The sequence below is a fragment of the Diabrotica undecimpunctata genome, chromosome 7 (assembly GCF_040954645.1).
Source record: "Diabrotica undecimpunctata isolate CICGRU chromosome 7, icDiaUnde3, whole genome shotgun sequence".
NCBI lineage: Eukaryota > Metazoa > Arthropoda > Insecta > Coleoptera > Chrysomelidae > Diabrotica > Diabrotica undecimpunctata.
The window spans coordinates 93,171,879-93,199,485 of record NC_092809.1 but is presented as its reverse complement, the minus strand read 5'-3'; the positions used below and the strand labels follow the sequence as shown (position 1 = coordinate 93,199,485).

The window sequence follows — 27,607 nt, the reverse complement described above, 5'->3', positions numbered from 1 at the left end:
TTTTGGGCATTAATTGGTTAATATGTTGATTTTGAATTTTTAAAGAATCAAAATTAAATTAAAAATATCCGCGAATTTTATTTCTCTGCTTTCATTTTTCAGCCGTAGCGAACGCCTCGATTATCTAAGAATGGCATACACTGTACCGGAAGAACTACTCGAAGAATTGGAAGTTGGTGTTGGCATTTTAGGCGTTCCAAAGAAATTCTTAGATCCTGTTTTAAATGAAGAATTAATGACGACAAGAAAACGTAGTTCTGTCATGAAACCCGTTCCTGACTTCGTTATGCCTCCCCAAACGCCGTATGAGTAAGTTTATTTTAATCACTTGAAGTATTTTTAAAACACGAATTCAATTATTGTAAAAACTTTTTTGCTTGCTTCAAGCATTGCCTAGTAAACCAGTGTGACGGTTATCTGTTAATAACTCATAGAATAGTCATATATCTGTTGGTTATAATACAATATTTTGTGTTATTCTGAAGCCATTTTTCTCCAGTATATGTTTTTCTTTTTTTTGCCGGCAAGTTTTTGTGCCGTAATACGTTAAAGCTTTTTGATAGTCAACAAAACACACTTTTATTTCATGTAAAATACGCTACCAGTAGAGAAGAACATTCATGTAAGCAGCATAATTTGCAGTTGTAAATTTTTTCTTCAAAAATATTGCAAAATTAACATTCCAAGCCAATCAAAGTTAAGAAGGAATAACATCAATTTCTTGTATTCTACGGTGACTGGAAAAAAGAATAATTATATTTACTTATGCATGGATGAAACGACTGATTCCGCTGGGCGTTACATAGCTCATTTATTGATTGGAGTTCTTAACCAGTAGTCTTAATCAAAAGCACATTTAATTGCCTGCAAACAGATAGAAAAAACGAATGATTTAACAGTTACAAGATTCGTACAAGAAGAATTAGCGAACTTCTTTCTACCAGATTTCATTCCTTGTGAAAAGTTCTTGCTCTTGTAATCCGATGCTGCACTCTATATGTTCAAAGCAGAACAACATTAAAATATTTTAATCAAAAGTTCAACATGTAACATAATTGGCGCATGGTTTTAATAGAATTGCAAAAGAAATTAGAAAATATTTTCATCTTATTAATGATCTTTTATCTAATTTAAAAAAGTTTTTCTCAAATCACCTTTAAGAATTCAGCTCATATTTGCCTTGATTTCTCATTATATGTCCCAAGTACTGCAGCTTACGGCCCTTCACGATGTTAACCAAATCCGCGGTTAGGTTCATCCTTCAATTTCCGCCTTCAATGTCCACGTTTCTACTCCGTACAGAAGCACTGAGTACACGTAACATTTAAGGAGCCTTAACACAAAGCTCGTGTCAAGAATGCACCTTTTGCCTTTTCGATGCGACATTTAATCTCTTGGGTATTGTCCGCGACTCATTGATTATAGTTCCCAAGTAGTTGTACTATCAGACACGTTCAATTCTCATTTGATTCACATACAGCTTTGCTCCAGTTATGTTTTCCTTGGTGATGATCATTAGCTTGGTTTTGCTGGAGTTTATATCCAGTCCATATGTTCTACTTATTTCCTTTATTTTGTTCATTAAGTTTTGCAGCCCTTCTATGGTATTGGAAAACACTATTGTATCATCTGCATACCGCAGGTTATTGAACTTGACTCCATTTATTGAGATGCCTTCATCAATATCTTTTAGAGCCTCTTCAAAAATGTGCTCCGAATACAAATTGAATATCAGTGGTGAAATTATGTACCCCTTTCTGACTCCCCTTAAGATTTTTACCTGATCTGTATATTCTCCATTTATTCGGAGCACCGCTGATTAATTCCAATACAGGTTAGCTATTATTTTTAGGTATCTACCGTCAATCCCTGTCGTCTTCAGCACTTCCATCATTTGTTCATGCCTGACTCTAAAGCCTTCTTATAGTCAATCAGGCATGCAAAAACATCACAGCTGACATCTATTCTCTACATTTCTGAAACAATACCTGCACGCTAAATAAAACTTTCCTCGTACCAACTGCGTTTACAAATACAAACTGATTGGGCGCAATTTGTTCCTCGCATTTCGGTAAATTCTTTTGTGAATGACTTTTAAAATAGCTTCAGCAGTGGCTTATTAGGCTTATGGTCCTATAGTCTTCACAAACTTTTGCTCCTGGTTTTTTTGGGCAATGGTACGAACACCGATTTGAGCTACTCTACTGGTATTTTTCCTGTCTTGTATATTTCATTAAATTTTTCAGTTATTATTTTTATTTGTTCTGCATCTAATAGCTTCAGCAGTTCTGCAGGAATTTCATCAAGTCGCGGTGCCTTTCCATCCTGCATTTGTCTGACTGCTGCCGTTATTTCTTCGGGTAGGATTTCGGGACTTGAATTTTCTTCAATGGTGGGTTCTTGTATTGTTCTAAGGTCGTGGAAAAGTTTCTCCAAGTATTCTTCCCATACTTTCTCTTAATCTTCTTTGGCTATGGCAAGATTGCCTTCATCATCTGTTATTTTTCCGCTGTTGTATTTTTGTAACTTTCCAGCTATTTCCTTTACCTTTCGATGGGCATTGAAGTTATCATATTGAGTCTGATACTCCTTTATTTCTTAACATTGTTCTGTTTTTTGTTTCTCTTTGGCTTCTCTTATCTTTCTTCTGACAATGGTACGCATTCTCTTATATTCTTGGAGATTTTCTGTTTTTTTCTCTGATCCATAAGTTCAAGTATTTCATCGGTCATCCACGATTTCTGTTTCTCTGTATCTTTCTTCAGGTGTTGTTCTTTTATTTCTCTTAGTTATTATTTATAATCATGTCTCTCAAATTAATTTATTATAATATTGTTTTAGTTATTCGAAATTGTCTGAAACTTTGCCGAAGATAAAATGTAAATATCGAGAATCTCCAGTCGCTACTAAAGCTAGAAAAACACAATGTAAATTGTGGCGACATTACGTAAAAGATATGCCGTCGGAAATGGATCAAATACCATCAACTATGCTTCCATATGTAACCTCGTCAAAAATTTATGAAACAAGTTAATAAAATATTATACTGGGTCTACTCTAATTTTTGTGTATAGAAACGTTGTTTTTCTGTTTATATATTTGATATTAATAAACCATCAATACACTGCAATAATGAAATAATTTCTTTTAATTCTTCTTCTAAATGTATCTATCTTCTAGAGATGTTGGCGACCACATTCTTCTTCTTCATGTATTATTCACCGCCACCCTAAATAGCATACTTGTATCAACACCATACCAATCTCGCAAGTTCTTCAACCCTGAGGTTCTTCTTCGTTCTGGACTGTGTTTGCCTTCTATTTTTCCTTGCATGATATTTTGTAGCAGCCTATATTTGGGACCTCTCATTACATGTCCGAAATACTCCAGCTTTCTCTGCTTGATGCTTTTTATGATCTCAGTAGTCTTGCTGAGACGTTCTAGTATTGTGGAGTTTCGAATCTTCTCCACCCAGGAAACTTTAAAATTCTTCTATAGCACCACATTTCGAAAGCCTCAAGGCGATTTAGATCGATTTTATTCACAGTCCAGAACTCGACACCATAAAGTAAGACCGAGAACATGTAGCAGCGAAGTAGGCGGACCCTCAATGCCAATTTTAGGTCTCTGTTACATAACACCTTGGACATCCTTCTAAAAGCCGCTCTAGCCTGCTCTATCCTAGATCTAATTTCGCCGTGACTTGGATTTATAGTTCTTCCGCCTTCGGAATCAATTTCCAAATTCCAGGACAAAAGAATGCCCTACCACTTACCAACTCGTCCGGCCGAAGCCGTTGGTCAGTAAGTGGGGGATTGCTTATACCGGCAATCACTCGGACGCCAGAGCCTCGTTTGTTGTAAAGCAGGATGCACCGGATGATCAGAATCAAGATCATCACACGGGCAGGTGAGGTTGACATTTTGATAGGAGAGGCTATATATTGCGCATCACAATCCCTTATATCCCACATTGACCCATCTTATTCTATTCACAGCAGCTCGAAATAGATCAGTTGACGTTAGACCAGTCCACTTCTAAGATTGGCCAGCCAGGATATACGTCTACGTCCAGGGCCTCTCTTACCCTCAATCTTGCCTTGTAGAATCAACTGTAGAAGTCGGTATTTATCATTACACATGATGTGGCCGAAGTAAGCCAATTTTCTGTTTTTTTTATGGTGTTAATAATTTCTTTGTCCTTTCTTAGCCTCTGGAGAATAGGTAGTTATGTTACTTGTGTGGTGTATATATGAGACCCTCAACATACGTCGGTAGCATCACATTTCAAATGCCTCTAATCGTTTTATGGCATCTTCTGTAAGGCTCCAGCTTTTTACTCCATAGAGGACACTAAAGACGTAACATCTAAGAATTCTTATGCGTATATTGATACTTAAAGATAAACTTTGAAAAATTAAAGGCAAATATCGAGCACAAATTTAATAATCAAATCTTGCCCAAGTACTTTCGCTTTCTACAGCATCATCAGGGGCATTTCATCAAATTTGGGCTATCCAGCAAGCGCAGAATGTGATAAACATGAAATTAAACATAAATTGTACATAACACTACACTAAAACAAGGACAAACAGTTTAGTGTAGTGTTATGTACAATTTATGTTTAATTTCATGTTTATCACATTCTGCGCTTGCTGGATAGCCCAAATTTGACGAAATGCCCCTGATGATGCTGTAGAAAGCGAAAGTACTTGGGCAAGATTTGATTATTAAAATGTCGCTCGATATTTGCCTTTAATTTTTCAAAGTTCATTTATTCAAGCATTCAACCTTATATCAACTTAAAGATAAGTTACAGAGAATCTTCCTAAGGCTGTTAAAAGAGCTTCTGGCTTTTTCAATACGAGTTTTTATTTAGTAGCGGTGATCCCAAGTATCCTTAATATTGCAGCCCAAATAGCATATTTTTTCCACTCTTTCTAACGGTGTATCGCCTATTGTAATTTGGGCGTTTATGTTGGTGTTCTTACTATAAAATATTTATATATATATACAACAGAGGAAGAAATTACACACAGATTAGGACAAACAAGAACAGCAATCCGACAACTTAACTCAGTATGGTGGGATAGACACCTAAATATGAAGACAAAAACGCAGATTTATAAAACATTAGTGCGAAGTATTATGACATATGGGGCTGAAAATTGGATCATAAACAAGAAAAACAGCAGTAAGATGGTAGCAACAGAGATGGAATGCCTGCGAAGATGCTGCAGAGTAACAAGAATGGATAGGAGAAGTAATGACGAAATAAAGCAAAGAACATCAATAGAAACAGACATACTAACATATATAGAACAAAAAAGACTAAAGTGGTATGGACATGTAAGAAGAACTAGCGACAGCAGATGGATAAAGAGAATAACCGAATGGAGCCCCATAGGAAGGAGGAAAAGAGGACGACCCCGAAAATCCTGGAGGAACGAAGTAGACGACGCCATGAGTAAGAGAGGACTAAACGATGGAGAATGGAACAACAGAGAGAGATGGAAACGGTTGAGCGAGGGAAGGCAGTGAATACTGTAGAATCCCTAAATATATATATATATATTAAACTTAGAGCTAAGATTAATATTATTATAAAAATTAATATTAAACTCACCAGTCTTCCGGGTTGAACCGCGTCGATATCCATTTTGGCGAGCTTTCGACATCCTCTCTGATGTCTTCTTCAGGGCTTCCGAGGTCTCAGTCTCCCGAGCCCCCAGACACTACTACACTCACTAGTCACTTCTAGTTCACTCACTAGTTCACTACTGAACGAACTAGAAGTGACTAGTGAGTGTAGTAGTGTCTGGGGGCTCGGGAGACTGAGACCTCGGAAGCCCTGAAGAAGACATCAGAGAGGATGTCGAAAGCTCGCCAAAATGGATATCGACGCGGGTCAACCCGGAAGACTGGTGAGTTTAATATTAATTTTTATAATAATATTAATCGTAGCTCTAAGTTTAATTGTACTAACCGCGGAAATCTTTCCGAACATATATATATATATATATATATATATATATATATATATATATATATATATATATATATATATATATATATATATATATATATATAATATATTATAATGATCATTATTTTTGTCTTGCAATTTAGTTTTAAGCCGTATTTGTTACATGCTTTTACAACGTTAATAATCATCCTTTGGAGCTCCTTCGCACTATCTGCCAGCAACACTGTATCGTCTGCATATCTAATATTGTTTATAAGTTGGCCATTTACAGCAATCCCATCTTCTGATTCGTCCAAGGCCTCTCTAAAGATGTTTTCAGAGTATATGTTAAATAATGCCGGTGGCAATATGAAACCTTGTCTAACTCCTTTTTCGACTGTGAAGATCTCGGATAGTTCATTTTCTAATCGTACTGTTTGTTGGAGATATAAGTTTGAGGTCAGTCTCTTTTAATTACGTTTGATAAATTAGTAAGTCATTTACTTTTGTGTCGCCTCTATTACTGGAACTCATAGCTGTGAATTAAAACCCCGATTACTGTTTGTTCTTTAATATCAACGATTCTAATGCATTGCCATTGTGGTAGATCGCGATGCGTTTGGTAATATAACCAAAGTCAGCACTTACATGGTTACTACTACATCTTTTCTTTAAAAAGCTGTATGCTTTTTATATAGCATTCCAACGGGTCAGTTTTCAGATAGTTTATATAACATTATAACGCGCGAGTGTGTCATGTTTAAAACTTACTATAAAATTATGAATGTAAACCAGCGTGTGTCGTACACTTACAACGAAAGTAAACATCTAAACTCAAATTATGTTATTTATGAGTTACTAAATAGTTTAAAGCTTTGGTTCTCCTAACGCTACACTGTGTCCTAAAATTGAACAAAACATGCAAAGCATCAAAATATTACAACCCTACTGAGGCTAATTCAGAAAAGAAAAGATGAAAAAATCTTATTTAGGTTTTTGAAAGTTCTAAAAGTCATATGAGGGATAGCTGATGACAAATCCTTGAAGCCATACAGCTCTGATTTTGTTTTGTTTTTTTAAACAATCAGAAAAAGGGGTAAAAAATTCATTTTTTGACTATAAAAGGTCCCTTATACCTTTTAGAGAAAAATGGTTCAAGTTAAAGTTGGACCATATAGTTTATAAGTTATTCAATTTGTTTATCCCGGACCCCGGAGAGCGATTATTTAAACAACTGGTGAGTTGTGTGTACAGTAGAACATATTTATCTGAAGCCGCAAACAAGAGAAGCGATAGATAGGGTCATTTATGCGGCCTTACCTAATCGATTATTATTTTAGATGTTTGTTTTTGAACTGTAAAATTAGGTAATTGATAAAATATGTTATTAGGTAAAGTATTAGTCATAATTATTAAAATGAACACATGTCTATTAAATTAGAAAGCAAATAATAGGCTACTTAGGTAAGGTAAATTGTTTTCAACGGTAGTGGTAAAAGCTTATACTTACCAGTTTGTGTTCAAATATCATCAAAATAGCGTTTTTCGCTATCAGAATTTGATTGAAAATCATCGCTGTCTCAACCTTTGTCAACATTGATAACCACGTTTGATGATTATCTACGACTACACTTAATGGCTCTTTGGATATTAAATCATCAGTTGCGTTGACTTTTTCAGCACATTTTTTTCCATTCTTCCACAGGAAATGCTTCAAAAAATTTTGTATTGACGTAAATGTAAAGTCTATATTTCTGGCTCCCACATATTTCAAAGCTGCCCAAACCGTTTCAATAGGGTTCAAATCAGGATGGTATGGTGGGAGTCTAAATACATAATGTCCTTGTGCTCGTATAATTTTATCGATTGCATATTATCAATAACGAAGTTTATGTAATTTTATTATGTTATACAGATCAGGCTTCAACATAGAAGCAGTATATGGAATATTTTTTACCACATGTGGTACTCATGGCAGTTAATTTGCCATGAGGCCACGACGATTTTTATTTATTATTTTAATTTAGGCTTTTGTAAGAATCTTTTGGAGGTTAATTAATATATTTTTAAGTATTTCACACCATTTTGAACCTGGGTGTCTATAATGGTGCTCATGGCCCCATGAGTGATGTTTTAATCAGGGAGCCATGAGCGCCACCTCTAGCACTCACAATGAAATACTATATTCTAATATTTATCTTCTTCTTCTTCCTCCTTGTATGTAGGCTTTAAAACCTGTTTCTTCTCCAATATTAGCCTCCTAAATTGTTTAAATTATCGCACCATCTTTTTCTTGGTCTGCCAATGCTTCTTCGTCCATTTGGTGACTTATCTCGTGCTATTCGTACTATCCTCTGCCATTCTAATAATGTGTTCCCTTCACTTCTGTTTCCGTTTTGTCACCCATCCATTTCTTCTTCTTCTTCTTGATGTGCCTATCCGTTACGAATGTTGGCGATCATCATGGCAATCTTTATCTTATCTGCAGCAGCGCGGAAAAGCTGCACAGATGTTGTATTGAACCAGATTCTGAGGTTCTTTATCTTTAAGATGTTCTTCTTCTTCCTGGACCTCGTTTTCCAAATATTTTTCCTTGCAAGATTCCCATCCATTTATGTCTTCTATATTGCATGCTCTTCTTATGTTTTCGCTTCTCTCCCCATCCAACAGACTTTTCCCTAATATTCGTCGGAATATTTTCATCTCAGTTGTTTCTAGTAGTCGTCTCGTTTTAGATGTGTCAGGTCTTGTCTCCGCCGTGCATGTTAATATAATTCTTAATTGCTGCTTTATAGATTCTTGTTTTTGTATCTTGTCTAAGGTGTTTGTTCTTCAACAAACACCTTAGACGAAATCCTTCATAGATGTATCGGATCAAATGAATTCGTATAATTCATTTTCAAGAAGGTCATTGAAATGGTACCGAAAAGTTGCCTTTGATATTTTACTAAATGTTGCCGTTGTAAATGCCTTGTCACTTTATTCTAAAGTGACAAATAAATCAATAAAAATAACACAATTTAGAGAGGAAATTATCAAAGATATGCTTATTAAACGCGATTGTGTAATGCCTGCTAATAATTTACACAATTTAGTAAAATGACTAAAAAGAAACCGCTGCAGCCAATGCTATAGGGATATTGTTATCAAGCATAGAAGACTAATAGCACAAAAAGAGACTCCACGTGTGTGGACAAAGTGTTTTGCTTGCGCGAAATATTTGTGTTCTGACTGCTTTTTTCTAGTGTATGCTGCCAAATTACAGTAATTTTTCTTTATTAGCATTTATGTTAAGTTTCGACTATTTTTTTGTGTCGTTTTTTTAAAGTTAGGCTAATTGTTAAATATTTAAGCTAAAAAAGCGTTTTTCTTACACTTTTATAAACGACCTTTATAAAAAAAGTATAATACCATCTAACTACGGACTAAAATAATGGAACGGTTTTCTGAGGCCAAAACTTTAATTTCTTTATATAAAATGTACAAGCCGAGTGACTGCTTAGGTACACGGCATACAGTTTTGTAAGTTATACTGGGTACCCGATGTATCGCTCAATATTTAAACTTATCTTCTGGACTGAGCACCATATGTAGTACTCAAATGACTCTGGCAATGCAAGGAACAAGAGGCTGGCAGTCAACCTGTTAATATTAAGGCCTTCAGCCACTTTTCTTTACCTTTGGACCTTCTGTCATTGAATTTTATTTGGTCATCAGTAATTTTTTTAGGCCTTCCATCACTTTCTACAGGACTTGCTGTAACTTAGAAGCAAGTCTATTTATTTATTAAATAAACTGTTTGTTTAAATTTTTGTGTTATGCTTTGATCTCCCTTGTGATCGTCCTTGCTATCATCCTGAGTCAATCGTGGATTTCGAAATAGTACAACCCACGTGGTTAGTACCTTACAAAATTATCTAAAATTTATAAAACACGAAATAAAAGAAAAATGTTTAAACAATATATTACTTAAAATGTACATTATTTTCTTCAGCTAAACGAATATTTTTTTCAATATATTCTATTAACGCGTCTTCAGTTAAGAACAGTTGAGTGTCGTTTTCAATGTCATTTAGTTCAAACAGTGGAGGATTGTCTGTAGATTTTTTCCCAATCACTACAATAAAACGATAGCCAATGCGTTTTGCATCTAAATGTCTTCTCCCTATAGTCAAAGATGTTCTATCGTCTAGAAGAACGTTGTCTTTTAGCGAAGGAATTCTTTGTTCTAATTTTTTATACAAATTAATATAACTCTTTTCTGTGTGGGATTCTTCCTTACTTCCAGTCTAAAAAATAAAAATTAAATATCATAACTTAAAAAGTATGTATAATTATTAACATATGGAGTACAAATTCTAGTTAGGTTATTGACATCGACATGCATATGTATTAAGTATATACACAGACGAAGATATTGTACATTTTATGGAATTATCAAGCCTCTATTCGCCATGCGCATGATAGAAGACACATCTTGTCGTCAGTCTGCGAAGTTGAATTGCAGGACAGTCTATAGAGAATTTAAATGGAAAAATATTTCAAGTTGCATTTAATTAAAATTTTAAATTATTTCAACAATGGTTTCTATTATAAAATAATTGCTTTTTTATATGCTGATATTTTAGAGACGGGATATCAAACGAATTACTGAAATATTGTGGAGCAGCAATGACATAACAATTAACAACATTAATTAATAAAATTATAAAACATAATAAAATACCAAAAGAATGAAGAACGAGCGAACTAATTCTACTATTCAAAAAAGGAGATAAAAAACAGCCAGAAAACTACAGAGGTATAAACTTGTTAAATACTACTGCTAAAACTTACCACTAAAATTTTACAAGTGCTAATAAATTAGAGGATAAGTTTAGCAGGTGAACAACAGGCTTGTCGTATGTCTATGTATGCAGGCCCGCCCAGAGGGGGGGCAGGGGGGCAAAATCCCCGGGACCCGGGCCCGGCCGTTAGCAAATTTTAAAAAATTCCTTTTATTAAAATATTTTACAACAGATTGAATTTGCTTGCGGTTTTAATTATGAAATTATTATAAGGAATATTATGCATTTGGAAAAGGCAATATGCAAGAAATTATTTCTTTGCATAAATTACAATTAATAAAAATATATCGGGAATACATTGCGCGTGGGAGCCCCTGATCGGAAGCTCGCTCTATCGGCCACTGCCACACGATTCGCAGAAGCGCTGACCTTGGCGCGACGTCTGTTTGTTTACGAGTTTACGTCCTGACTCACTACTATTCCCATATACCCCCTTCGTCACAGGTTTCAATTGCAATTTTCGGCAGTTCGAGTTTAAATAGAACGTTGAACACAGCTTTGGTGTTATTCTGTTGTTTACTTTCAGTTTTTAGTAGCTGTTATGTGATTAATTAAAAAGATTCTGAAGATTATATGTGATGATATTGAGAATAACAAAATAAGGTATGTTTTCACAACTAAAACTTTAAAACTATATGTAGTTATAATGGGCCTCCTAGTTCTAATTTTGTATTCTGGCAGAGATTATTCGTGAATTTCGCGAAGTGCTTTATTATCTGCCTAACATGTCTGTTATTTTATTTTATGTTCTATCCAATTATTAAATGCTATAACATAAGTAAGATTATGTAATGAATTTATTTAATTACAAATATGAGCATACTGTACTGGATATAGCTTCAATAGAAACTGTTGGCGAAAGACAGTTTTTAGGTGTAAATGGTCTTTGTTTTTTGTAATTAAATTAATTGTAGATGTGGTTTGGATGAATTTTTTTCCGTGGGAAAAGGACAAATATAGGGCCTCTCTATCCTCTAACGGTTTTTTTTAATCAATTAGCTTACATAGGTTTTTATTTTTTTTTTAGAATTTAAAATGGAATACCGACACAAATCTGGGGCCGTAAAGAGGAAAGAAAACCATGAAAGAGAGGAGAAGGCAAAGAAAGGCCAACAGAAGCAGTCTGTTTTCTTTACACAGCCGAAAAATGTGTCAAATGAAAAGAAAGAAACTAACATTGAAAATGATCCCTTAATCTTGCCGGGCACTTCAAATTCACAAACACCCTCCAACAGCTCAAATGATTTACTTGAAAACTGTTAGTAAATCAAACATCTCAGATACGTCGCTGAAACCAGCAAAACTTTTGAACAAGCTCGTGTCCCTTAATGTGACAAATCTTTTCCCCAATGTGTGCATTGCTCTTCGCATATTCTGTTGCCTACCAGTATCCGTTGCTCAGGCCGAGAGATCATTTAGTGTTTTGAGCCGAATTAAGAATTGTTTAAGATCTACTATGGGTCAACAACGATTATCTGATTTGGGACTGTTAAGCATAGAGTCGAAACTTGCAAAAACTCTTGATTTCGCCCACGTGATCCAAAACTTTGCGGATATGAAAGCAAGAAAAGTTATGTTGTAACTAACAGTTCTATTGTAAATTTGTAAATAATTAAAAACAAAGTTTAATTGTTAAAATTTTTTTAATTTTCTTCCTTCCTGTGTCAATAGCATGAGTGTTCACTATTACATATCAAAGTTTATGAGTTATCAGATTTTTGGGAATTTTCGTTCAACTGGGTTTGGGGGGGGGGGCGGCAGGGTGTCATCCCCGGGGCCCGCCCTGGCTCTGGGCGGCCCTGTATGTATGCTTTTCAAATCTATGCATGATCTTCCTGTCGTGAAGCCTGTCTGATTCTCCACAATTTTGCCTTTTATCGCTTGCTCTATCTTTTCTCGCAGTATCTTCCCATATAATCTTCCTATTGATGATATTACCCTTATTCCTCTGTAGTTTTCGCATCGTTTTCTATCTCTTTTCTTAAATATAGATGTCATATAGCCTCCGTCCATTCCTTTGGGAGCTGTTCTCCATTTATGGTTTTCTGAAATGTCCATTTTATCATCCGGTGTAATTTTTTTGAGCCGTACTCTATAAGCTCAGGTAAGATGCCTCTAGGTCCCGGTGCTTTCTTACTTTTGATTGTTTTTATGGCCGTTCATATTTCTATTTCTTGTTACGGGGATCTGCTTCGTCTTCGCCTGTTTTCTTTTCCAATGAATTGTGGTCTTTGTTCTGTTAACAGTTCCTTGTAATAGTCCTTCCATTCTTTGTCCTGTATATATCTCAATTTAATTTTTTCTTTTGAGTTTTGTTTCAATCCTCCCAGTACTTTCCATGACTCCGAAGTTCTTGTACCTCCTATGTATGTTTCAATATTTAAGCAGGTTCTTTCCCATTCTTCATTCTTTTGTAGTGTTATTTGTTTTTTCACTTCTCTATCTTTTTCTCTATATTCTTTATAAACTTCATCGTTGTTTGTAGTCAGCCATTTTCTGTATAGTTATAGTTGCTTCTCTTCTTCAATTATTCTTTTTGTTGGTTCATTTATTTCATAATAGTGCTGTTTATTTGTTATATGTTCTTTCTCTCCAAGGGCTTCGAATGCTGCTTGTTTTATACTTGTCTTTATATGCTCGTATATTTCTTCGATGTTGCCCTATCTGAATTCTATTAATTTTTGGTCTAGGCGTTGTTTGTATAGTTCTCTTATTGATTGTTCTTGGAGTAATTCTATATTGCATTGTTTGTCTCTTATAGTATTCAACGGTTTTTCTGTAGAAGGGGTCTTGTTATGTTTCCAATTAATGCCCATTTTTGCTGTCAGTAGTTTATGGTCAGTTCCACATTCTGCTCCTCTTCTGACTCTCACATCTTTTATCTTTATTGTGATATCTTGTTTGGCTATTACGTAGTCTATTATCGATTTCAGCTTTCGTGTTTCTTGCGTCCATGTATATGTATGAATATTTTTATGTCTGAAGAATCCGTTGGTGATTTTTAGGTTGCTTAGTTCGCATAATTCAATCAGACGTTCGGAGAATTCAATTTTATTTTACTACAGATTGACAAGACTCGAAACGTGACCAAAGTTTGCAAATGATTGCAGAATCCAAAAACAATGATATTGTGCAAGTTGTACGAAGAGTAGGTAGTGACACGCTGAAGAAAGTTGACTCGATTTTAGATAAAGAGAGAAAATCAAAATGTAATAGAGAACTACGGGAATGCATAGAAGTATGTAGATGTTTTTTATTATGTACAGTAGAATATGAAGTGTACAAGAAATATAACTACTGTTCCTTAAGTGATCCAGTGAAAAAGTATTATGAAAAAAATATTTTGAAAAGTGACGAAGTGACGAAGAAATTAGAAAAATTTGCTGTAATACTGTAGAGCAATCGCTGAATTATGATTGGGCCTATGTGAGAAGTGTTAGAATATCTGCTAGTTTAAAAGTTCTTCAAATCGAAGTACGCCAAATAAAATCATTTGAGCCTCTGCTGCAAAAATTTCTTTATCCAAAAAGAGCAAATCATTATGGTCGATATGATCAAGTATGGTCAAGTGAATGAGGATGCTGCAATAAAACTTTATGAAGAATTATATTTTTGTAAGTTTTATTGTGTAGGTGTTCTCCTAAGCAAATACTCTATGCTCATTGTCACATGTATGCTATTTGTCGAAATATCTGGTTTTGATATATGTTTTATGCCCATTTATCCTGACACTTAGTGGTCTTGCGGTTTCTCCCACATAAAAATTGTTGCATCCACTAGGTATTTTAGAAGTTTAGTTCTTTTATCTCTCTTATGTGTTATTAGATTTGATTTTTGACAGGATGGATCTGAGTGTATTGGTGTCTTGAACGTTGTTGTGATATTGCATTTACCCTTTACATATAGTAGTGTTGTTATCAATAAATAACTAAAACAGTTAGTTTTAGTGACCGTTGGGAAATAATGAAAGAAATTGGGTATTATTACACAAAATTCTATAAAACCATATGTAATTTCTGATGATTTTTAATCAAATTATTTATTCAAACCCATGTTGATCATTATTTAATTACCAAACCTATATATGGTATTTTCATAACCTATGATATTTTCTTGTATAAAATTCAAAACAAACAAAATTCGAGCTCGAATATTCTAAACCTTAATTCATAAAATAATTTGTGTACGCATTGTCGAAGATAAAGTGTAATTCGTACCGCTAGGTGGCAGCTTACGAGTCATAACTTTCATAATTAACATTCCCAATCCTACCGGATTATCAAGCGTATCGGACCATAGGATACAGGATTAAAGTGTACTGTAAATTTATGTAATATAATAATATCTGATTATGTTGTAACTAAATTTAATAAAATTCTGCAGTACAACTTACTTTGGGAGGTATGATGACTACATTATATGGAGCCAAAACGTCCGGCCACCTAATTTCTGTTTCTGATGACAATACTTCGATAGATGCAGCTAATAGCCTACTTATTCCAATACCATAACTTCCCATTTGTAATACTTCAGGTTTACCATCTTTTCCAATACACTTGGAATTTAAACATTTTGAATACTTGTCTCCTAGAAAAAAGGTGTGTCCTACCTAAAAAAATGGAAGATTTTTAAATTTGTAATATCTTGCTTTACCAAATACAACAAAATTTAAAATTCCCAGCATATATATACATAAATCTGAATGTGTTAACACACATGTACACTTATCGTCAGAAATTAGTGACTCTTCTAACTACAAATAAAAATATAAAGGGAACACGGTACGACCGGTGTAGAACAGATGACTCTCAGAAAAAAAAAAGAATCCCTTTTCACTTATTCTGTATATCTATTTTTAGTAGTAGTTCGATCTTTAAATGAATAATTCTAGGTCTTTGTAATAATTTTCTACTAACATCACATTATCAGCATATGTCAGATAACCAAGGAATGTTTTTATTATTTTATCATCACTTCTGAAAATAAACACGGACGAATCACGCAATCCTACTCTCACAAAAGGGAAAAATATAGCGACATTAGTTTACAAAGAAGAGGTGATACAGTAGGCGGTACTGTAGACTAGCGCGAAACTTCAACGTCAGTATAAATAATAAATAAATATTAAATAGACGGGATCACCCCATTACAGCATTATAATAACATTATATTTTTTAATCTAATTTATCTTATAACTACACTCTAAAATACAATACTTAGAAATAATTCTTTTCTATAAATCATGGTTTTAAATTGATTTAAACTTAAATTAAAATGATCTACATCACAGTGACTATTTAAAAATCTTAAGGCCCTATCAAATGGATTATTGCAAGCATAATTGGCATGAAAATTTATATGAAAAAGTTCAAAAGATCTTAGTCTATGCTGTGGAATATTGAAGCTTATTTTACTTAAAAGTTTCGGACATTGAATTAAGTTATTTAATAATTTATAAATAAATACAGAATCAAACTGAATTCGTCTGTTGTAAAGTGTTGTTAGATTTAATCTATCGAAAATTACTTTTTTGTCTATATTTGCAACTGGAATTCCCATTTTGTAACCGTAATACCTAAGAAATCTATTCTGAACTTTTTCAAAGGAATTAATATACTGGTCATACATAGGACACCAGACTAGCGTGCCATATTCTAGTTGAGAGCGTACAAGAGAACAATACACAACTTTCGTTACATCAATTGGGAACTCACTACAGTTTCTTAATGTAAATCCAAGACGTTTTAGACCTTTCAATGTAATCTGAAATGGTCATGAAATTAATGCTTTCATTAAAAGTGATGCCCAGGTCTCTAACTTGATTTTTATATCTTAAGTTAACATTATTCATAAGATAGTTTGAGTCGTATTGTTTATTCCCCCTTAACCCTTTCGGTCACGCTTTTTTTTAGTGTATTGAAATATATTTTGTTAATAATTCCAAATTATTCCCAGTTGTGGTACTCTTTTGAAAGGTAATGTGTTTTGGTAGGAATATTAGCATTTTTTGTTAATAAAATAGAGCCCGTTTTTGATGTTGTCAATTGACAAAATTGTGACTAACTAATATTTACTTAAACGGAGTTAAAATTCTTGTGTCGTCAATTGACGACACAGTGACTGAAAGGGTTAAAAAACTGATGTAAAGGCATTTATCGATATTTAATGTAAGATTATTCTGTATACTCCAGTCCCATAACCTGTCAATATCATTGCGATATATGTATGTCAGCTATAGATTTTATACATCTATATAACTTTAAGTCATCTGCAAAAAGTAAAACTAATGATTCAAGATTATCAGAAATATCATTTATAAAGAGATTAAATAGTAATGATGAACAGTGGCCTTGGGGGACACCTGATAAAACCTCAAATGATTCAGATAGGAAATTAAATAGTTTCACCCTTTGTTTTCGATCCTTTAAAAAACTTGATATACATTCTATGATTTCCTTAGTAAATCCTAAGTTGTGGAGTTTTGCAACCAAAATTTCGAAATTGACTCTGTTAAAGTCCTTGGAGAAGTCAGTGTAGATTAAGTCTACTTGTTCATTCCTCTCCAATGCCTCCAACAGATCCATTTCATATACTGCCAAGTTAGTAATAGTGGATTTTCCAGCTGCAAACCCATGTTGAACTACAGATAATAATTCTTTACATTGCCAATATAGTTGATTGTATAATTTTATCGAATAACTTTGGTATGGCTGATTGCTTAGAGATACTACGATAATTTTTTACATTATTTTTGTCACCAGCTTTAAAAACAGGTGATACATAGCTTTCTTTCCATCTAGTCGGGAAGGAACATGTAAGCAAAGATAAATTAAACAGTAGGCATATTGGTTTGGAAATTGTAAATGAACAATGTTTCAAAAAATTATTTGGAATATTATCTGGTCCCGTTGAAAATTAATTTCTGAATTGACATATACCATCACAAATATCAGAGATTTTAATATAATATAAAGAAATATTTGATTTTGAACATGAGTCTGTTTTGGGCAATCGGCATGTGGATGAATCATATACACCAGCAAAATATTCGATAAACAAGTTAGCTATGTTTTGGGCATTATCTGACATTTGGTTATCAAGGTACATGTGATTTGGAACATTGTTTGATTTTTTTTTATCATTAATGTATCTTCAGAAATGTGCTGGATTATCTTTCAAGTTGTTACCAACAGTTTTTATATAATTAGAGTGACATTTTTGAGTTTCTATTTTACATTTAGATCTTAAGTTAGAAAATATCAGGTAATCTGCTTCAGACTTTGTTTGTAAATGTTTTTTGTGACTAGTTTTCTTTGCAATAATAAATTTTTTAAATATGGGGAAAACCATTTTGGAAAGTTAGAGCTTTTAATGAGTTTTCTTGGAATAAACTGATTAAAGACAGCATCTAGAGTTTCATAAAACTTTTGTACAGCAGACGCAATATCTAATTTATAAAATAAGTTGTCCCAATTAATACCTGCCAAATAATCATTTATCGCTATATAATTACCATCTCTGAAGTCAAAATAGTATTCTTCATATGTTAGGTTAATTTTAGTAGTACATAAAAGATCAAATGTGTAAGCTATATGATTATTATGTGAAGGCATTAGAAGGTCTACAGCTGGTTCTACTTTGACTTCAGATATGTTTGTAAACATTAAATCTAAATATTTACCCCTATCATGTGGATGTATTACTTTTTGAAAAAAATTATAAAAGGAAAAATATTCAGCAACTACTAATGCATTCGAGTTCTCAGGACAATCCACACAAACTCCCAGTTCATCATTATACCATATCGCCTCAGGTAGATTATAGTCACCTAGTATTATAAACTTGCTATCTGTGTGTCCCTGGTATATGGTATTGACAGATTCACAGTGAATTATGTAGCATTTCATTGAGGATCTAGGTGGTAGATAGACTGCACCAATAATGTAATGTTGATAACTTAACATGAATTCCACATATAATTGTTTAATGGTATTATTAGGATAGCTATTGCAATAATTACTCGTCCACCCTGGTTTTTAGAACTTATTGCCATTCTCCTGTCACAACGATACATATTATAACCACGAAATCTGATTTCATGTTCTGAAAACTCGTCACTCAACCATGATTCAATAATAACTATATCATATGAGCAATTTAATACTAACATCTCTAACTGCCGAAATCTTGTTCGTAATCCTCCCATATTATGAAAATATGCTGTTAATGGGGCGCTATCCTATACACTTTTGGAATTTTCCCCATTGGGATGTCTGTGGTTACCATTGTGAGAGTGGGTATTTGGTTTTTTTTATCATTTTATGAATCCCATTTATTTGTCAAGTAACCAGATCTATCTCACCATTATCTCTTCTAGTTTCAGCTCACTCTGTACTACTCTGTGTTTTTTGTTGCAATATTTTTAGATCTACATTAATCCTAATATTATTACCCAGAGATCTTTGGCGTTTAAAACACTCACTAACAAACTTCTTATCTGACAAAATCACCTCTAGCAGCCTGGGGCTGGTTTTTTCCACATGTATTGATTTGAAGTCTGTTGTGTTAATAGACATTTTTTGCAAAGTAGCTGTTATCATAAGGTTATCATGATTTATGCACTGTTTGACATCCTTTGATTATGATTCAGCTACATTAAACATAATATTGTAATTGGATCTCGTAGCATGATCCATATTTCACTCAAAGCGTCAATTGTGTTGTTTCCGTTTGGCATGTTAGTGTTTATTTTCCCATCACTTGCTTCTAATTGCGAAAGTTTGTCATCGGATGCTGTGCTTTGGCGGTAACCACCTCCAAATCAGTCCTGGTTCTGTGTAGCTCATTTCTCAACTCAGTAACTTTCCGCACCAAGCTAGGAATCTTTTTAAAGGCATCGCGGCAATCAACACAGAAGACTATTAGTGATCTGGTTTTTAACGCTATTGCCTGAACTTCACTTGCAGAAAGGCTCAAGCATTTATCAGTGGAGTAGAATATCAGCATTTAGCATGCAACTGTCGCAAGTTCTTCTAGCTAATCCACCCAAAAAAAATTATTCAAAGGATTACTTAATTTTTTAAATGTAAACAATAACATTGGCATTGTTTATATATACTGTACTGTAATAGTGACGTTTTTACGAAATAGTTCGTGTCGTGACGATCCTCTCTGCATTTTACTATAGAAAAAAACTGACACAACGCCAGTATGAAAGTAGCGCTTCAAAATTTCTAATTAGATTTGACACTCTTACGAAAACATTTACCTCTATTCCACATTGAACGGTAACATCTGTCTTTCGACAATTTGGGCAGATTTGATCTCCACATAATTCAGTATTTGCTACATAGTTACAAGAATTACAATGTAATATATTGTCTTCCCCTATAGATGCCTGATACTGATATTCGTGAGACAGCGATCCTCCCATAGTTCCTGAACTTCCCAAAACTGAAATAAAAAACAAGGTTTTATTATAGGCCAGTAAAGGAAAAAAACCATCATAAAAAGTAGTAAAATAAAATGTTTGTTCAAAAATGAATTACTATTAATTGAATTAAAAATATTTGAGGCTACTTTTTGATTGGCAACCTATTATCAATGTATTCTCCTAATTTTAAATGTATGTAAAAAATGAGAGTTGGATTAACTACGTTACAAACATAGTGATCCTGCAGTGGAATCTTGTACTATTACTTCGTTATTAATAAATATATTTTAATGAAATTTGTGTCAAAGCTATTTAAAGCCAATCTAAATCCAGTGGCGTAGATATACATATATTCCAAGGTTTAAAATGTTTTTCATGTGTTATCCCAATTAATACCTCCTTCTTTTAGAGAAGGTTGAAAAATGTTTTCCACCCCTCCTTACTTTTGGATGTTAATTGTAAGCTAATTCAAAATTTATTGTCCACAAAAAAAACACATTATATTCAACATACTAAAAAAAGTAATTTTGAATTTAAAAAAAGGTAACAACATTTTTATGTCTACAATAGAATTAAAATAATGTAAAAATAAAAATCACTTACCTTTAACATATTTTACTCCAAGACTATTGAAAATATTATCATAACTCTTACAAACGTCTTCGTAAGTCTTCTTTGCACTCTCTACATCTATATCAAAACTGTACATATCCTTCATTATGAATTCCCTGCCTCGCATAAGCCCAAATCTAGGTTTAATTTCATCCCTAAATTTATTCGATATTTGGTACAATCTTAACGGGAATTTTTTGTAAGAAATTGGGGCCAACATTGACACCAACTCACCAGCCACTTCTTCGTGAGTCTGAAGAATTAAAATAATTATGTTTGTTTAACAATATTTAAAAGATTTACCTACGGGACTTAAAATGTAGAGATGCTCATGACGATCTTTTAATTGAAACAACTCTGGACCGACTTCTTTTAATCTTCCTTAAACAAGATAAATTATATTTATATGTACCACAATTATAGTTTGTTCAGATTCAAGATAACCTCGATGTAAACAGTGTCAGACGCGTGATTGGGGGCTATAGATTTTGTCGTCATTGTAATCAGCGGCTTGTCATTGGTTAGGAATTAAGTGAGAGGAAGGGTATCAAGTTTTACCGTTTTATCAGTGCCGAACCGACTTATTGGATTTATAATGTTCATTTTATTTTCTTATTGATAGTGTTAGTAGAGAGTATTATTTGAACATCGCTTGCTAATTTATTATTCATAACATATACAGTGGAACCTCGATTATCCGTCAGGGCACCGGACCAAGGGTATGACGGATAATCGAAAAGACGATTAACAGAACATTAAAAAGAAATAAAAATTCATATTATAACTCTCAAATTTTATTTGTATGTTTTATTTGACAATATAAGAGGGATTTATGTTAGTACAGTCTAAGCAATTTGATTTAAAATATTCCGAAATCTTTGTTTGTTTTATTGTTACTTCACATTTTGCAACGGCAAATCTTTGTCAGTTGCAATAGCATCATCAACATCGCCACCTTCAAAGTATGTGTCAGCTTCTGAATCAGTTTCGTCCGCCTTTGTTGTCATTTCAACGATTTCATTATCTGTCAGCAATCGATAGCCGTTTTCGTCCTCATCACAAATTAACCATTCGTTTATGTCATCTCTAGGTAACGAAAACAAAACAGTTGATTCAGCCATAACTTCATTTGTTACCGCATCACGCTCAGCTGTCACATAATTTATTCTACGCTCTTTTCAACGTTACTTCCGAAACATCAGCCCAAGCATCCACAGCATTGTCGATTGCGTGTTTTGAATTGTATGCTTTCCAGTATTCTGGCAAAGATATTCCTCTTCCATAACTAGGTTTTGAATACATTTTTTTCTGTATCTTCTTTTGAATGTTTCAATGACCGATTAATCCATTGGCTGTATCAATAATGTTGTATTCGCAGGCAGAAAAGAGCATGTGATATTCCCTTCCTCACTTCTCAGCATACCGGCTTCAGGATGGGCAGGTGCATTGTCCAAAATGAGAATCGCCTTTGGTAGCAAATTTTTTGCTTGCAAGTATTGTCGAACGTCCAGTAAAAAAACCTAAAAAACAATACGTTAGAAAAATAGATAAACAAATTTTGGTTTGCAGTACATACCTTTTTAAACCAGTTAGCGAGTATTTCCTGGGACATCCATGCATTATGTTGTGCGTAGTAGTTAACAGAAAGTGCGTTCATATCTATGCCCTTGAAACAACGTATTCTTTTTGCTATACCAATCAATAATAAAGGAAGGCGATGGTTACCACTTACATTTAAACACATCATTGCTGTGACTCGTTGCTTTTGCATTTTAAATCCGGGTGCATATTTTTCACACAGTGCAGCGAGTGTTTTCGTCGTCAATTCTTTGTAGTTTAAATCAGTTTCATCCGCATTGAACACTGGATCGCGTGTCAAACCATATTCATCGATCATAGCTTGAAACTTTCTTTTATATTCGTCAACGACTTCAATACTTCTGAGCTGCGCTCAATTTGTCACCTTTGATTTTCAGTTCCCGTACACCGTGGCGATTTTTGAACTTTTCCAACCAACCGCTGCTTCATTTGAATGAAGGATCGCCATTTAATTTCATGTTGAAAAACAACGCTTTTTCTGCAACAATTGATCTAGACAAAGGAACACCTTCGCTTCTTTTTTGAACGAACCACAAATACAGAGCTGTATCGAGTGATTCATTTGTGGCCTTTTTCATTGTCTTACGATGTTTCACCCGGCCATCCAACGATTCCATTTGCGAAGCATACTTTTCAATTCAGCATTTTTATTTAAATCATTGATTGTTGTTCTCGGAAAATCATACTTTTGCTCAATGCGACAGCAGAAACACCTTTCGTTAGTTCTGCAATAATTTCTATTTTTGTTTCACTTGACAAAACAAACGTTTTCTTTTTGATGCTCCAGATGTGGAAGGCTCCATTTTTCAAAACTTAATTGATCAAACGACTAAGTGACACAATCACTGTTCGAATTTGAATCAAACTGAATTATGGTGACATACAGATATTGACTGTAATAATTATTGTGCTATAAGTTTTTATTTTCGGCTTGCGATTCTAAAAATGAAACTCTAAAAGCACGGTATCATTTATCATTACCTATTTAAATTTAAATTTAATCCAGAGCCCTGAATAAGAACAAAAACTATTTACATAAAAAAATGCGGTGCTGACATAACTGTACGTGTACATTTCAACGAATTTCTTTTGGCTTATCGCAATGCTCAATAGTCAATATAACTTATGTATGGACCCTGACGGTTAACAGAGGTGACGGTTAATAGAGAGACGGATAATCGAGGTTCCACTGTATTTGAAATATATGCTTGTACTCTATAAAGATTTGTTATATGGACACTTTAAAACGACAAATTAAATTTAAAAATTTTAATCATACAAAAAATAAAAGTACGAACAGTAAATAACAAACATTAACAAAGAATCTACAAAACACAAGGACATCAAGCTATCACAGACAGTTCTTAAGCTGAGCTTTACATTCTTTTGGAATACTATAACAATCCATTCTTTGGGAATACTAATTAGCAAACCGTGTGTCCTTGTAGGAATTGTGACCGTAGTTTGTGCGATGGGGTCTAATATAAAAGGGTTGGTTTAGCCTTGTTTGTCTACTGGGAACAAGAAGATTAATATTTTCCAATAGTTGAGGACCAAAAATAATAGAGTGGAGATAAAAAAAATAGTAGGAAATAATGTTGGTGTTTGTGCTAGCAGCATATTTAAAGTAATAAAGGAGTATAAAACTAATAACTCTCTAAATACCCCAAAAACAAATCAAAACTGCAAGAGCAAACTGGATGATGTTGACAATTTTACCAGTGGTGCTATAAGGGCCTGAGCCATTCAATCCATCCATTCCTCACACATTCTGCCATTGGCAGTTATTAACAAAGATTATTTATTAAAGATATTTTTAAAACTTTAAATATACTTTGTCAATGTACCAATATATGTCACGATTCGTTTTTGAATGAATTGGTTAGTGAATTATTTTAGATTTAGAACATATGCAAGTACCAATGTTTAGTTAAACAAAATGTTTACCACTTTTCTGCCATAGTTGACTGTTTGTAAGAGTAGGAAATACCAACTTTTGACCACCAATTTTAAACATTTCATCATCTATGATTTTGATTAACTTCTCCATTGATTTAAGTCCTAATGGAAGTAAATGGAAGCATCCCGGAACAGACTGCTGAATAATCCCTAATTCCAGCATTAACTGTAAGATAAATATATTCAAATTACATTTAAAACAAGACTTTTAACATTTTTGTTTATTAAGAAAGAAAAATTCACAAACTTTCACACCACTTACCATAGTTTTATTTTATTATAAGTATATAGTACACTTCACGAATTTGTGACTGACTATTTTGGATTAGGGATGAAAGTTTTGACTTAAACAGTCTATTGTATTGAGAAAGTTAATAGCAAATTCTAAAAATATTTTAAGCACTATTGACGATAAGTAAAATATGGTTTTAACTCATAATATATTTTACATTCATTTAGAATTGCAGTGGTAAGTACTTGATGATAAAATAATAACAATAACACTCCAAATTTTTTTTTAATGAGAAAATGAAATCATGTTACTTTCCAGTGTAATCAAGAATTAGATCCATACTCACAATCACAGTCATCTGTAACTTTATTTTGATTGTAAATGATGACGGATAATTGCTTAGATGGCAGTCTTAACACAGTATGTCCAAAATTATGTATAACCTCATCTACTATAAATATTTTTGGTTTTTCATTTCTTTTGGCTAACTGTAGTAATTCTGGCTGAAAAGAATATTGAGAAAATGAAATATTTTCATTTTTTAAGCATTCTTTTATTTTATGTCCTGTCCAGAAATTTGTTGGTTGCTTATTTCCGAATGGTGGGGCAGTATAAAAAACTATACCAGATGGTTCATGTAAACTTGGAAACAGTTTTTCTTTCAACCATTTAACAAACATCTCAGTATTCATGTTATCATGATATCATCTGGTTTTGATTTTGACAAAAACACAAGATCTATTCCATCAATAAAACCATGTTTTCCAACTGCATGCAATATAATATGTCTCTTTCCCTCAGTATCAGTGTGTTTTATGGATTTTATACTCTTGTCCTGCCAAGTCTATTTATTATTATTGTTATTCCACCTTTACCAAAATCCCTGTTTTGCCTAAACAAACAAATAAAGCATGTTCTTTTTTAAAATCATTACAGGTTCTTCAAAACTTGATCCTTTTGTGAATAATATTAGCTCTTTCACACAAGGCTTTTCTATTGTCTTCCATTTTGAACATAAACCTAGTGTGTTTGAAAACTCTCCAGAGACTCACCTGGAAATTTTCAAATGTATTTCTTTATTTTAATTTTTTTAACAGCGTCTATACAGAAACAATGTCTCAAATTTCAAATTTACAACCCTCAGGAAGACCTTTTACTACTCACCATTTACACTTTTTCTGTTTTTCAAAACTGACTTAAGTTTTGTCTCACTAATACACAATGCATGACATACAGATTTATGTAAGAACTGAATGCAAAGGGTCTCCATTGGTTTTTTCATTAGTAAAATATGTGTGAAAATTAAATATTACTTGATTTATGTCTGAAACACATCTCGCCATTTTCACTTTCAATACACAAACTGTTTCCAATCACAGGTACTACTATGACAAACTTATTAGGGTACCATTAATTTGCAACTGGGAGAGTATTGCTAAAGTAAGGTACAGGTTCTCTGAATGGTCAAACACCCACATACAGTCTAGGTATTGGGTTTATATTTGTTTATTGTGATTATATAATTTACCTACATTGAATCTCGCAATAAGATGATTTGTGGAAGGACAATTTTCAGTATATGACACATTTTCTAGTATAGAACAAAAACTCCCAACTTATAAGTTTAATATTAAATTTTGTCTACAGATACCCTATTATTAATTACACATTGACTAGGTACAATGTTCATTCCTTCAATATATCTACATCTCTATAAGCATGTCTTAAAGCAAAAAAATAACAATTTTCTTGGGCTAACTTACCCTTTGACTATTGGAGGTAACTTGCTGTCTAGTCAAGTTTGAATTTTTAGAAACTTGAGTAACTGGTTGAAATATTCTGGATAAACAATGTTTTACTGATAAAGACATATTAAATTATTTCTTAAGATCGATAAAAACTAAGTTATGACCTATATTCTACTGTTATGTTAAGGAATAAGGTTAACACATCCAATTTTTTAGGTTAAATAAACCATAGAACGTAGAACCACTAGAACAAAAAATTACTATTTATATAACTTCTTCATGAATCACCAGCCACAGGATAAAAAGATAAAAGCCAACCCCTAATGCAGGTCCGCAACTCGGTTGCCTGGGAGCTTGTGCCTGGGCGGGAAGGGGGCAAAAAAGTTTATAAAAAAATAATAAGTTATTTAAATTGTTAAAGATAATATTGACACAATCAATACTGTTTAATTTTATTTGATTTTATTGTACAATGTATCAGCTTTATTACACTGACACTATAATATCATTATCTTCATTATGATACACAAAAATTAACGTAATTCATGGATCTGATAGGCATTCGACAGGGTCCGACATGAAAAACTAATAGAAATACTGAGAAACAAAGATATAGACAGACGAGACTTACGAATCATTATCAATCTGTATTGGAATCAAAAGGCCAATATAAAGATAGAAGAACAAAAGTCCGAAAATATAGATATAAAGAGAGGAGTAAGACAGGGCTGTGTTCTGTCACCATTACTGTTTAACGTGTACAGTGAAGCCATATTCCAGGAAGCGATAGCGGATCTGGGTGATGGAATCTCTGTAAACGGAAGAATAAAAATAACATAAGATTCGCTGATGACACCGTTATAATGGCAGACACCCTGGAATCGCTACAAGAATTGGTAAATAGAATTAACGATTATTGCATTAGATACGGACTAAAAATAAATAAGAGAAAAACTAAATTCATGATTGTCTCAAAAACGCAACATGGAAATGAAAGATTAATGATAGAGCAAACCCAAATAGAAAAAGTAGAGATAAATATCTGGGAACCTGGGTTGATGACAAAAATGACCAAAGCAGAGAAATCAAAGTCCGAATTGAAACTGCAAGGCAAGCATTTGTGAAAATGAAGACAATGCTTACCAACAGAGACCTTCAGTTGCATCTCAGATTGAGGGCTCTAAGATGTTACATATTTTCTATCTTACTATAC

The 27,607-nt window shown here is 33.4% G+C and overlaps 2 protein-coding genes across 3 annotated transcripts in view; one reads left to right on the top strand and one right to left on the bottom strand.

Moving 5' to 3' along the window:
- The window catches only part of LOC140445588 (protein phosphatase 1 regulatory subunit 36-like), a 41,603-nt gene extending 29,166 nt beyond the window's left edge, over positions 1–12,437 (top strand). Inside the window, exons 6-7 of one of the 2 annotated variants that reach the window (XM_072537762.1) lie at positions 103–309; positions 11,839–12,437. In XM_072537762.1, coding sequence (XP_072393863.1) covers positions 103–309; positions 11,839–11,845 — 214 coding nt within the window. In that variant the 3' untranslated portion in view covers positions 11,846–12,437. Of the gene's footprint in view, positions 1–102; positions 310–2,841; positions 3,116–11,838 lie in introns of those variants that run through there. The other variant, XM_072537761.1, reaches the window with a different exon arrangement.
- Positions 9,912–27,246, bottom strand: ProRS-m (prolyl-tRNA synthetase 2-like protein, mitochondrial). The gene is made up of 7 exons (XM_072537760.1): positions 26,410–27,246; positions 24,403–24,580; positions 21,164–21,237; positions 20,848–21,109; positions 20,080–20,264; positions 15,205–15,420; positions 9,912–10,253 (listed from the first exon to the last, which is right to left on the bottom strand). Exons 1-7 carry the CDS (start codon positions 26,515–26,517, stop codon positions 9,930–9,932), a joined length of 1,347 nt encoding a protein of 448 aa, XP_072393861.1. The 5' UTR covers positions 26,518–27,246; the 3' UTR covers positions 9,912–9,929.
- Positions 27,247–27,607: the final 361 nt, after the last annotated feature.